General features: G+C 51.6%; 1 protein-coding gene across 1 annotated transcript in view; it reads left to right on the top strand.

Moving 5' to 3' along the window:
- CHCHD6 (coiled-coil-helix-coiled-coil-helix domain containing 6) overlaps positions 1 to 12,698 on the top strand; it is a 122,387-nt gene extending 109,689 nt beyond the window's left edge. Inside the window, exon 9 of the mRNA XM_027467501.3 lies at positions 12,268 to 12,698. Coding sequence (XP_027323302.1) covers positions 12,268 to 12,285 — 18 coding nt within the window. The 3' untranslated portion in view covers positions 12,286 to 12,698. The remainder of the gene's footprint in view (positions 1 to 12,267) is intronic.
- Positions 12,699 to 13,278: the final 580 nt, after the last annotated feature.

Here is a 13,278-nt window from a genome sequence, read left to right as displayed (position 1 = left end):
GACAGAGAGGCACTCTCAGGCCATCCAGCACCTCCAGACGAGAGACTGCTCGATTATTAGTTGAAAATACACCTCTTGCACATCATCCCCCTTCAGTACTGGCTTGCCTAACCCTCGGTCTCTGATAGCCTCTGAGGCCACAAGTTGGTTCATCGTGTAGCCTTAGAGTTGGAAAATCTGTCTGGTCACGCTAGGTTTGATTTTGGATAACTCTCTGATGAAAGTCTGCAAACCTCCTGGTGATCCTGTGCTGTGGGGATTGCGGTCTCGTCTGCCTTCCAGACAGCCCCTTCCTTTGGTGTTGCATAGGGCCCACGAGTGGATTTGTTGCTGCTGTTGCCCTGATCATCAGCTTGAATATCTCAGCCTCGGGGAAAAAAAAATGATGAGGAGAGATGTCAATAGGAAACTGCCAAAGATGAAGCTCAATTTGCAGAGCCTCAGAAGCCACCTGAGTGAAAAATCTACAGGTAGTACAGCTTTGAGTGTATTTCTTTTTTCCCTGCTACTATTCTTACTCTTTTTTTTCCCCCTGCTACTATTCTTACTCTTTTTTTTTTTTTTTTCTCTGCTACCGTATTACTGAGGCCCTTGCAAAGAAGGAAGAAGCCCCGCATCTGCTCTTAGGCTCCCTCTCCTTCCGTTTCTCCTTGACTGCCTGTTGGCTATCCAGAGCATTATTATTTTTTTTCCATGCAGGATTGTGACAGCAGGTGTCAGTTACATTCCAGAGCAGCAGAGATCATTGTTCCTGGTGCCTGGTGGCCGGTGTTGAATAGATGTCCTTATGACACAGCCCCCGTCGCAGTTGGCACTAATGGGAAGCTTGGACAACAAGGATAAGCACGGGCTGAGGCTTTTGTAGGAGCTGAATTGGAGGCAGTTCCCTCCAAGGCAAGTTTGAGGTAGGGTACGGGCAGCGAGCCACACTGCTGTCTGTGCTGCACGTGCGGGATGAAAAGGAGCTCTTTCGTGCCCAGGAATATCTGTGACCTTTTTCACCTACTAAAACCCAAACGGCCCAGTGCCAGATGCAGTTCGGCTCAATGCTCCATTCAGCCAAACAGCTGCATGTCCATTTTGCCTGCCCGGTTTCTGCAGTTCTGTGTGCAAATTGGGTAATTGGGTGTACGAGTGCATCCAGTAATTCAGCTGCAGCGTGCACAATTGTGGTAATTTCATGTAAAAACACAGGTTTTCGGAGAGCCTGCTTTACAAGTAGGAATTGTTTTAAAACTGGCCAGATGAATGAAGGAACAACCTTTTTATTCGTGCATCATTTCTTGGTGTTGCAGGAAGGAAAAAGAACACAAACAGCAAAGTTAGAGGAGATACAGCAAATAACAGAACTGATAGAAATTTTCCAGTCGGCTTCAGTAGCTTTTTAAATGAAACATTCAACAAGCACTTTGAGTTTCCAGCGTGCAAGGACATCTCAGGCTCTCTAAGCACCAAATTTGTGATCTTGCATATAAACACAACCCATTGCCTCCTGTTGTTAATATTTCACACTTGGCTTTGCAAGATGTTTTATCTAATATCCTCTCTGCATTCAGCCTTCTACCAACTCTGCCTTGTCCACACCAAGAGAGGCTGGAGGAGGAAGGCAATTGCCAAGCGTGTCTGTAATCTATGTAGGAGGGTTTTGTGTAGCTGTAGGGGGAGAAGAGTAAGTCTCATTTCCTATTTTATAGTCTGCTGAATCCTGTGATCTCGTGCTGTGCGCTCCTTTCCTAGGCGGAATTTTTCCATTTGTCTTTCGGGTTGTTGTTATTTTTTATTTCCAAACTGGTTAAAAGTGTTTGTCTGTAGCTTGTCGCTGAATTGTTTACGTCTGATGCCCTTAAAACGCTTCATTGCCAGCCTTCTGCGCATCTCGGGACCACGTTCTTCAGTTTGCCTGGTGACTTGCTCCTTTCAGGTTAGAAGCAGTATGGATACAAGGCCTCTCCTCTCCTCCCTTCCCAGTGCCTCGAACAGCTGCTGTAATTAGATGCACCTGGTTAAAATACAGCCTACAACTGCAGCAGCTCTTCCTGCCACCCCAGGGAGCTGTCGCACCCTTTTCTCTTTTCAGCTGGCGCAGCACCCCAGGAAACTTGTGGCAGCCTTGATGGGCTGTTCAGAGCCCTGCGGGTCCGCAGCCCCACACCTGCTCTCCCTTTTAGTTTTAGATTTTCATTTTTATCGTCCTGGGAGGGGATGGATGTGATATTCCTGCACCAATTCTCACGACCTCCTTATCTGTCAGCCTTATCGCTCTGCTCTTTGTGCACGCCTTGGCTTCCCGTCACTTCCCTGGGTCTCCTAGGCTGATGTGCTGGGGGACTGAAGGGTGATTTGGACTGAAGTGATTAGCCTGGACCAGCAGTTGTCTGCGTGCTGAGCTTGTTCAGGGCAGTAATGATGCCCCTCTGCCTCCTGCCCCGGTGTTAATTACGCCGGCAGAGTGGTGGTTGCACAGCCTGGGGCAAAGCTGGAGGGAGCAAACGGAGCAGCTGTTGGTCTCAGGAGGGCTCCATGTCAAAAGTGCCTTGAATTTAATGACACACGTGCTCTTTTCAGACTTTTTACACAGGTCAGCAAGCACATGGCAAAGAACTTTCCTTTGTCATCCTGCTTGGGAGAGCAGCAAACAAAGTTTAGTTTCCAAGTCAAAGATGAAATCAGCTGCTCCCTCCGGGCCATGTAACAAGCTGCACCTGAAGCTGGTTTCCCCTTGCAAATGGCCTAAATTAGATGTTCTTCCTGCTCTCCCTCGGTGGAGGAGCTTGTGCTTGATCCAGCAGTTCCTTTTTGTGCAGAGTATTATGAGATGTTTGCTGATAGTGCTTGTCTTGCTGCCCTGCGAGGCTCTTTGTGGGGGCTGTAGCATGAAGGACTTGTTGCTGGGGGATCTGGGGGGAGCTTGGGCTCTTGCCTTGCCTCCTCCTTTGTTTTCAGGAAATTTGTTTAGAAATAAATACAATTTCTGCTATCTTTAGGACAGATTTACTAATTAACAATAGCCCAATCAAAACCTGTTGGCGTACAAGGCTTTTTTTGGAGACTTAGGATCCTTATGGATCCATTAAACTCAATTTTAAATTTCAAAACCCTCCTTGAATATTGAGTTAACAGGGGGTTGATAGCTGTGGAGGAAGTTGTCTTCATCTCCCATCTCCTACTGCTAACATTTATAGCAAACTGGGGCACGCAGCTAAATATGTTTCCAGTTATTTTCTGTACAGATATTTTTTTAGAGTTATCATCACTGTTTAAGGTCTGGAAAAAACAGTGGGTCACCCAGAATGCGGAGCAGGAAAGGACCTAGGGCTTGGCGCAGCTCTAGGAAGCCTTGTTCTGCCTTGGCTTTCTGAGCATCACACTGGAAACTTGGAATCCTTTTGGGTTCTCTGCTGCTGGCCCTTTTAAATGTCTGGTTTCAGCAGTAAGGAGTCGTTTCCACGGGCTGCACCCGCTCTGGGGCAGCCGCTGCCTTGCAAGAGCCCTGCGCAAGGAGCTGCGTGCGAGATCTTGGGTACGCCTTGACCGATTGCATCCTTAACCTCCATACGTGCTCTGAGGTGTGTGAATGGAGAACTCAAACCCTGCAGGCAATGAGAACACCCCCGGTGCTGGGGTACCCTCAGCTCTCATGCCGTGAGGCTGCCCGGAGCCCCGCTCCGAGGGGCTCTGTTCTGCCGCATGGCGCTGGGCACTCGCCGAGGTGCTGGAATGGCTCCATCTGCCAATTATTCTTCTTGCAGCTTTAGATGGGTTTTGTATTATTTAGTTCTTGAACTGCCTGAGCTAATTTCTATAATGGGCACCAGCTGAGGGACATGAGTGACACTCCCTCAGCAAGAATGAAAAGGGTGTTATTTTTTCCCTCCTACGACTGCTTGAACATCCTTCTGTATCCATTCTCTCGGTGATGGAGTCCATCGTCATAGCGAGTTTGATTTTTATTTTCTATGAATGGGGAGTGCCACTGTAAGTCAGGATTAGCTAAACATAACATTAAAAATAAAGCACGGCTATTAATTTAATGGGTTCCTCGTTACAACCGTCATAAAACAAGTAAACAGGAACTCTGCCAGGGCTGCCATGCATTCCCCCTCCGAGCGGCTGAACCAAGGGAGAGATTTGAGTTTTTGCCATTTGATAAAGCAGTGAGCGAGCGTGGCTTTTTAAAAATTAATTCTTTACTTTCCTTCAGTAGCCTTTCAACTGCTGAAGAAGCCTGGCTGGTGACTGTGACGAAGCTTTGCGGCTCTTAACGAGCCGGGGGGGAAATGCCAGTTCAGGACTTAGCTTAAATCATATCGGCAAAAATAAAAGCTTACAAAAGAAAGAGAAATTGCTCTTTATGGGCTGCTTCAGTGAAACAGCCTTCATAGTCCCTTTAATCCTTATTTACTTATTTTTCTTTTGCGAGCCTTCTTTGTGCTGCGAGTTTTTCCCTCTACCCCTGAGCTTCCAGCATGCCGTTGCCAACTCGTGATAACTTCCTTGGACCGCCGTTTATTGGATTAAGTGGATCAGCGCCGCACAGCTGTGATGCCCCGCATGGCACGTAGGCTGAGCCCGGCATCCCCGTGTGTCACAGGTTTCCAAGGCCACCTTTTGCCACCAGGGATCGCATCTTGGCACTGGGACAGGGCACAGCAGAAGGCTGTTGTGGCGCTGGCAGCCTTGTAGGGCTGGGTTGTCCAACCTGAGGCTTACCTGGGGGCTTACTCCAAACCTAAATCGGGTGTTGGGGGGTCTTTGAGATGAAGAAATTAAAGAATGAGAAAATGCTCAGCTCTTTATTTTCCTACTATGTTCTCATTGTTTTATGTAGTGACTTCTGGTCCCCTGAAATATTCATTCCTAGGCTGGGGGGGCAGTTTAGGGAATGGAATACCCACAGTGATGCCTTTAATATGCTCGGTGGCTGCTTTCCCTGCAGTCCTAATGAAACCCAGCCAAGAAAGGTGAGTGCCAGCTGTCGGTTCCACCCCGCCAGTGGTTGGCCTCGCCTCCCCTTTGCCAGGAAAACGAACTGTGCAGCCTGAAGGAAAGGGTCACAGTTGAGTCTGTGTCCAAACAGGCAGAGGAGAGAAATTCAGCTCGAGTCTAAGCCGATAATCTTCTTGGAAGCACCCTCAGACTTCAGGGTCTGGTTCTTCAGTTCCTCGAAGAACAAAACGTCATCTCTGGGTGCTGTGGGTGGTCCTGTGTTGCTCTTTGCTGATGTAAAACTTGAGTAGTTTTGTTCAAGGGTATTTTCAGCCAGTGAATGGGGATAGATCTGTATAGGTTATAGGAATCTGATGTCAAGGTGACAGTATACTTATGTGGCATCAGGAGAGAGAGGTACGCTTGCTTTTTCCTTCCGACCAATGGCTCAGTTGTTTCAAAGCATGGTTCTGTTGCTGCTGGCTAAAAATCTTTGTTTGGCAGCACAAGGAATCTCACAGAAAAACGAGGCCCAGGTGCCCACCATAATTTTATGTCGATCTTATATCATCCCTCTGAGCACGACCATGGTCGCTGCCCACCAGCGCTTACCTTGGGCGATTGCCTGGGAGGCTCGGGCCATCACAGCTCTCTGGGAAAACCAAGGCCACCTATTAGCAGAGGAGGTTTGTAATAAGTTGTGCTTAGAGGGAACTGTGCTGTAGATCACTTCCTAGTCACCCCTGGGATTGAAAGTTGATGCTTTAACGCTGCTACAGACCTTCCAGCACTCCTGGGCAAGTAGATGACAATATAATCACAGCTCATCTTGGGAGACAGAACTCTGCCATTCTTAACTTGAAAGAAAATTAAATTTTAATAAAGAGTACAAGGTAAAAGATTCTGAAACTCGGACGCCTTTAGCATTCGCTGTGAATGTGGGCAGTGCAGCAAGAAGTAGGAAACGTGGCTCAACCCCGCCACTGTCAGCCAGGGCTCCCCAGGCAAAGCTCCTGGCTCTCTGTGCTTTGGTCCAGAGGAGTTATTTCCACCCAGACTTCTATTTTTGGTTAAGCAATTTATAAAGGGGTCTGTAACATTTTCTCTTGTTATTCCACATCCCCATGAATCCTCCCTAAAAAAAAAACCTTTCTGGGTTTTCAAGTTAGAACAGGGCTCTACCTGCAGACTGCAAGAGGAGAACCTTTCATCTCACGATGCCTCTGTGTGTGTCCAAAAGGGCCAAGCCTGGCCCAGCGCTGTCTTGTTCACGCTGAGTCTGAGTTTTTGGGAGAGGTGAGAAAGTACTTGTGGAAAAGAAGTGGCAGAAATAAACCTTTGTCTGTTACCTTGGGGAAAAATAACATCCAGGGTACATGGGGGCTGAGGATAGCTCTGCAAACTGCTGCTGCTGTCTCTGCTTCCTTTTTTTTTTTTCTGCCCCATGAGTAATTGAGTGTTTGTGTTTTATTGATGCCAATAACGTTCTAGCTTGAGCTGTTGGTATACAATTTGATATTTATTTGTTATATCCAGACTTTGTACTGTCTGGATTAATCCTCAAGTTAATCTGATGCTGAGCTATTATTGTGACAATTTGACATTCATGCTGTATGTTGTGTAGCTAATTTATGTAACTCAATTTATAAATTACACAAATTGGTTACATAATTTACCACATACCTTGTACACTTCACTGTAATATTCCCAGTTTGCAATTTAAACAATCCTTATACTAAGAACAATTTACACTGAAGACTCTTGAATAATTTTGCAATCTATTCCTGGACAGATAAGGAGCCAAGTTTGTTAAACAGACGTGTGCTGGTGTTGGGTTTAACTTATTAATCACCCTGTCCCGCTTCCAGGCTAATCTGCATCCCGCGTGTTCATCCTCGACGGTGCCGTGCTGGCGGGGCCAGACCAGCGCTGATACCCAGCTGTTTGTCCTGCCCTTTCCGAAACTGCCGGGCTGCTAATGATGGATTTCTCCTTCCATCTCACCAGGCTTTAGCAAAGCTGACTTCCACATGAAAAACTGCTCGGCTGCGTCCCTGGGTATCACCGCCCGTGTATGTGATGGGTGACGGTACCGTCGTGGGGCGGAGGGTGAGGAGGGGGCTCTGCACGCACCGTGGGGAGCCCTGTGGTGGTGTAGGGCTGCAGGACTTCCTCGGGTGGCAGCTGAAGGACATTACCTGTGATGAGTCCTTGTGATGTCTCTGCTTCACTGGTTCCTGGTGCTCAAAACCCCGCAGCACCTGGGTGCAGACTGGGCTGGGCCCCTCGTTGGGCATTAATTTGGCACCCAGCTGCTCGAAACACCCATCCTACCCCCTGACTGACGCCACCAAGCACCACAGGTACCCAACCTCCAAACAGGGCCGATGGGAGTACAGGGACGGAGATCTGGACCCATCCCCAGCCACCAGCCCCCTCCCCGTGCCACCCAGTGCTCCCCAGCCCCCAGGAGGGGATCTATGCCCCCCCTCAGCCTCCCGGCAGCAGGGGAACTGTGGCTCTTCCCTGCTCCTCCTCCTCTTCTCCACACCAAGCGACCTTTCAGGCCGAGCAGCCGAGCTGTGTGTGCACACACGGCCCCCACACGTGCTCTGCTCGAGCCGGACCCACGCAGCCACGACCCTGCGTGGGCAGCCCCCGACCCCGCTGGCATCTCCTGCGAGCCCGAACAATTAGGAGTCTCTGCTCTCCCTTCCCCCTGCCTCTTTATTCTTGGCAAAAAAAGGTTAATTAAACTCAGAAAATATCCCTTTTCTCCCCCCTCCGAAGCATGAGACTGTTAATTTTCTCTTTAAATTTGTATTTAATTAATTCCTGCAAAGGCTCCGACTATATATTTTTTGGTATAATTTCTCCCTTTGTCTCTCTCTCATTGTTAATCCTTGCATATTCAGTTTTTTTTTTTTCCCCTCCCTTTTCCCCTAGATTTGAAATTCTATTACCATTTCAGAAGGCAGGCGTTTGAAGAGAAAATTGAATACCCGTCCAGTCTTGATAAGAAGGGACATTTGGTGCGAGCGGTAATTTGCGAGGCAGATTCCTTCCCCCCTCCCTCCCTCCCCACCATCCTGACTGGGGGGGGGGAGGATTATGGGGTACTGGGGGGGCTCCTTTTGGGGCCCCTCTGCTTTTGGGGTACCCCAAAGCGGGGTTATGGGGACCCGGGGCTGTGCTGTGGGGACATAGGGGTGACATGTGTGGGGTCTGCGCCCCTACAGCGGGATGGGGGAGCCCCCCGCAGCCGGCACCAGATGGCGCTGCCGCCCCGGCTGTGGGCCGGGACCCCGGGGCCGAGCTCCGCGGGGCTCTGAGGCGATGCCGGGGCCTCGCCGAGCCCCCTGCGGCCACTCCTGGTCCCCAGCCCGGCCTGAGGCAGGGGCAGGGCCCGGTGCTGAGGGCACAGCCCCGGGGAGGCCGCGGTGCCCGCCCCCGGCCGAGCAAATGGCGGCTGCTGGGGCTGAGGGGAAGGGCAGCGCTGCCCCCGCTGCCTCGCCCCAATCTCTCGGTTTCCCTCAGGGCCGTGTGGCATTTTTGAGTTTAAACGAGGAATTACGCTCAGGCTTTTGGTTTATTTACGATTAGCACCACGAGCCCGGTGCTGGCTCAACCCTGAGGCGGGGGGAGCAGGGTCAAGGCGATAGCTGGAGGTGCTGAGGGATCCCCATGCCTGTGGCAGCCGTCGGGATCTCTAATTACTCATTCCGTAATTAAAAGGTGTTTGCTGACCACCGCTGTGTCTTGCTTCTTGGCTGCGAATGGGGCAGGTGAGTGCGGGCAGCAGCTGCCTTGCACGGTGCTGAGGGGACATCGCTGGATGTGAGGGGAGCCGTGTGGGGACGCGCGGTTCCCCCGTCCGCTCCCTGCCCGAGGTGTTGTGGCCGTGCCCTGGGAATGGCCTCAGGTACTTTTTGTTGGGTTTCCCATGGCAAAGAGGCACTGAGGCAGTGATCGGGTCCATTTGGTGTGACCTAACCAGTTGGTGACACAGGAGGACATGGCCTGGTGCCCGCATCCAGCATCACATCCCTGGCTGAGGGGCACTGGGGGGCTGTGGGGTCCCCGAGCTCTGTGTGGGGCCGGGGTCAGGGGCTGTGCTGCCCTTGGCCATGGGGCTTTGGGGTGCCCCGGGGCCAGCTGCCACGGCTCTGCTCCCCGGCACCTTCTCTGGAGCAGCAAGGCGAGGTATTTTTAGCATGTCGCATCTCACAGGCAGTAATTGGTTTCTGAGGGTTTTTGCTCTCCGTGTTCCTGATTGCGCTTTGCAGCTTGCAGGGCAGGGAGACGTGCACCCTTCCCCACTCTGCCTCCCGGTGGGTCGCTTTGGGACCCCCACACCGGGCTCTGCTCAAGCCCTGCCTGCTGAGGTTAACCACAGCCCCTCTCCCTGGCAGGGAAAGGCTGGTTGCTGGTACCTGCACCAACAGCATGGGGCTGGGAAGAAAATGCAGCTCAGTGGGTTTCAAGTCCAGGTTTGGGGACGCATCATCCCTCGGCACTGTCCCTTGGAGTGCTGGAAGCTTCTGCCCCCCTCGCCAGCAGCATCCCGACCTCCCCACGCACAGCGCTGCGCCGCCGGTTTGATCTTCCTTGAGACAGGTGCCCCGTGTGGGGCGAAGGTTTAATCCCTCTGATTTTATTTTTATTGAACAAATGTTTAAAACGCAATAAGAAGAAAATGAAAAAGCGCTCGGTGCCTGCCTTTCAGCAGCTGGTGGTGGGCTTGGGTTTGTGGTTAGCAGGGACTCGGCAAGTCCCAGTCCCTGGTCCTCGGGTGATGTCCATGGGGAGCCAGCAGTGGGACCTGGGTGTCTGTGGGGTCCTGAGTGACTGGGGCTGGGCAGGAGGGAGCACATGGGGCTACTGGGGCTGCAGGGGCCCGAAGGATGGAGAAGAGGTGTTTGGGGTCTGGGGGGAGCTCCTGGGGGCCTGGGAGGTGCCGGGGTGATGGAGGCTGGGGGATATATGGGGGATTCCCTCCCTAATTGCATGGGTTTTTACAGCCTGGAGCCCAGACGGGTTGCAGCGCACGCGGCCTCGTGCTGGGCTTTATTACAAGCTGGTTAATAACTCCGTACTGGATGGTTTGTTAAAGGAGTTAATTTACCCTGGACTATTTGCTAATTTAGGCTGCGAGGCTCGGCCGAGACCGTACAGGGCTGAGCCTTTCCAGTTTCACCACCAGCGGCAAAATTTGCCCTTTGGGGTCGTGCCTGGCCATGGGGCTGGGCGAGGAGGTGCCTGGCAGGTTTGGGGTCCCCATGGAGTGCCCACAGGCATCACCCTCCTTGTGCCCCGCAGTTCCCCTTCCTGGCTGCAAGTGACAGGGGCCACGTGCCCATTAACAGCCCAGCTAACGAACGTGCCTGGCTAATGAATACCCCTGGCCATGGTGTCCTGCGTGCCCCGGTCACCCCCAGGTAGCCGAGCTCCCTCGTGGCACCGCGCTGCCAGCCGTCTTTTAAGAACACATATTGACATTAAAAAAGGCCCCTCTGTACCTATTAATTGAAGTCATTAAATTTAATGGGATGGTTATTGCATGTTAAATAAATACCAGCTAATTATGAAAAACATATTTGCCAAGGTTTAACTATAGAAAAGATGCCTCAATTACATGGTTATTAAACCTCAAAAAATATACACTTTTAATAATGAAGTGACATTTAAATAACATACATTAACTGTCTTATTAAATGCTGCTTCTTTTCATATTTGAGGACTTTAATTTAGAGCATTTTCCCTGGCACTAACTGTACTATGCATCATTAACTGTCTTTCACTCATCGTTTTGTAAACTTTTTTTATAAATAGGCTGAAGTGTCTGTAGTCGCTTTTGTTTCCCCGGCTCCCAGCGCTCCCTTCGGGTGGCGGGGATTTGCCAGGGAAGCGAGGATGGAGAGAGGGAACTCCTGGGCTGCCGCTTCACACCACGAAAGCCCTTCCTGAGGGTGCTGAACCCCTCCCTAAATCTGCCATCCCCAAAATACGCAGGCAGCTGAGCTCTTCAGGATTTCTGGCACACGCTTGCTGGAAGGACGGCTCCGCACCTCTCCTTTTTCCAGGCCCTACAGCCCTGTGAGGAGTAGCCAGGAGATGGGGAGCGGGGTGAGGGAAGTACCAGGCTGGTTTTGTCTCCACCAGTGAGCCCTGCAGTGACCTGAAGGCATTTTGGGGAGCCTGCACCTCTGCGGGGACCCTCCTGGCACCGCTGCGGGGCCAGCAGCGAGCAGCGCAAGCCGCGGGCTCGCAGCCTCCTTCTCTTTAATGCATTTATTGATTGCAGTGAACACGTCAGGATATAATTTAGAAATCACTCTCCCAGAATCAATTAGAGGCCTTGCTAGTAATTTCGGCGCCTTTTAGTTAAAGCTCCTGCCCTTCCTCCGCTTGCACGCCCACCATCCCCGCTCTGCTTTGCGGGGACCGCTGCCTTCCCTGCCGGCTGCCGCTGGGTCCCGCTCTGTCTGGGACTGCCGGTGCCAGCGTCTCCTGCCAGCAGCTCCGCTGCTTTTCTGGGAATCCGGGCTGCCCTGGTCGCCTCCCAAACCAGCCCTCATTACAGGATGTCAGAGCGCCAGGACGCAGCGGCTCCCGGACCCGCTTGTAATGTTTCCTGCGTCCGCACCGAGGTAGATAAGCCGTGTTTGGGAGGCCCCGGCGGGCAGCGCTTGGTACAGAAGCACTTAAATTAATGAGGAAGAAATGAAGTCACCGGCAGTGGGGGCTCCCGGCCTTCCCGGCGGTGCCAGGCCCCAGCTCCGGCTCCAGAGAGGCTTCAGCTGGTGGCAGGCTCTGGTGTGGGTCCAGCAAAGCGCAGGTTTATTTTGGGGGAGAATCTGAGGTTTTGAAATGTGTCTCGTTGCACAGAGGGCTGACGGGCTTTCCCCGTGAAGTTCCCGTGCGGCACGGTACGGGGCAGCCGGAGCTTTCTGCCTTGGTAAGCGCCAGCCTTCCTGCTCGGATTTTTGGCATCTTTAATATTGTGGAGTTTATTTAAAAAATGGAAATGAAACAGCCTTTTAAAATGGAAATAGCAGACTCTTCTCCGCCAAGACACGGCTCTTCAACCATGTCTAAAGAATTTTCCTGTCTCTTTTTTTTTTTTTTTTTCCTTACCGCGGTGATGAATGTTCATCAAAACAGTTGCAGGTTTGTGGTGTTGGTTTTTTTTTATTTATTTATTTAATTTTGTGAAAGCCTTTAGCAAGTCACCATTTTCTGATGGAATAAAGTTGAGGGAGGGGAAAAAGTAGCTCAAGACTGGGGCGGATTGGATTTGAGCCTTTTTCTTTGCTCTTTCTTTCCTACCTGCTCTTACAGGTGCATGGCTTGAAGTGAAACGTCCCCGCTCCATCCGGGCAGCACATCACAAATGGGATAGTGATGGCCGGGACTCCTGTGGGGCCCAGCAACCTGTGGGGACCTGCCCCACTGATGCCAGGCTCGTCATTTCCCCCTGTTCTGGCAGCAGCAGAAACACGGTGACTTAAAAATCCATCCTCGGGGGCTCACGGATGGGAGATGGAGCCTGGACACCCTGCCGTGTAGTTCACAGGGCCGGACATTTCGTCCTCGCCGAGGTGTGTGATGCTTCTCGGGGGATCTCTGTGCTGCAATAACACATCCCTGTATAGGCAAATTGTCTTAAGTAATGGTTTCTGCATTTTTTTTTAAGGTATATTTATCATATCTTTTATTGAATAAAATTAAAGCGGAATTAGAAACTAAAATAACTTTAATTACGAACTTCATGATTCAGTCTGTTGTAAATCCTTCAGCATAATATTGTGCCATAAAAATGCTATTTTGTGATAATTATTATTATTATAATTAATGTTCCTTAATTGCTAATGTCGCAGGCATGCGTTATCTCCCAGGTTTTCTTGCAGTGTCTCCGGAGGAGCTGCTCCGGGGGGGAAGCGGAAGGCTCAGCCGGATGCAGGCGCCAGATCCAGGAGTGGGGATTTGGGATGGATGGGGGCTCTGGTCGGGGCTAGAAACCATCCGGGGCTCCCCCAGCTCCCCGAGGAGCCCCCTTGGGTCTGGGTTTTGGGTGCCTGGAGGTGCCCGTGCTGTGCCCTGCGGGGTAGCCTGGTGGCTGCGAGGTGCCGGGGCTGCCTGGCTCCTGCAGCAAAGTGCCACCGCGTGTGCCACCCGTCCCTTCAGGAGCTCGGGGTGCCCGGGTGCTGGGCTCCTCCTGGCTCCTCCTCGCCCCGCTGCACGCAGCCCTGCTCCATTTCGGGAGCACCGGGGGTGCTTCATTTTCCGTGCTCGCCAGGAGCTGTGCGATGTTTCCCTGGGATGATGATGACGAGCAAACACGATGCCGTA

Source organism: Anas platyrhynchos, chromosome 13 (assembly GCF_047663525.1).
Source record: "Anas platyrhynchos isolate ZD024472 breed Pekin duck chromosome 13, IASCAAS_PekinDuck_T2T, whole genome shotgun sequence".
Classification (NCBI taxonomy): Eukaryota; Metazoa; Chordata; class Aves; order Anseriformes; family Anatidae; genus Anas; species Anas platyrhynchos.
Note: the sequence above shows the minus strand (reverse complement) of the source record. Positions and strands in the feature narration are given on the sequence as shown.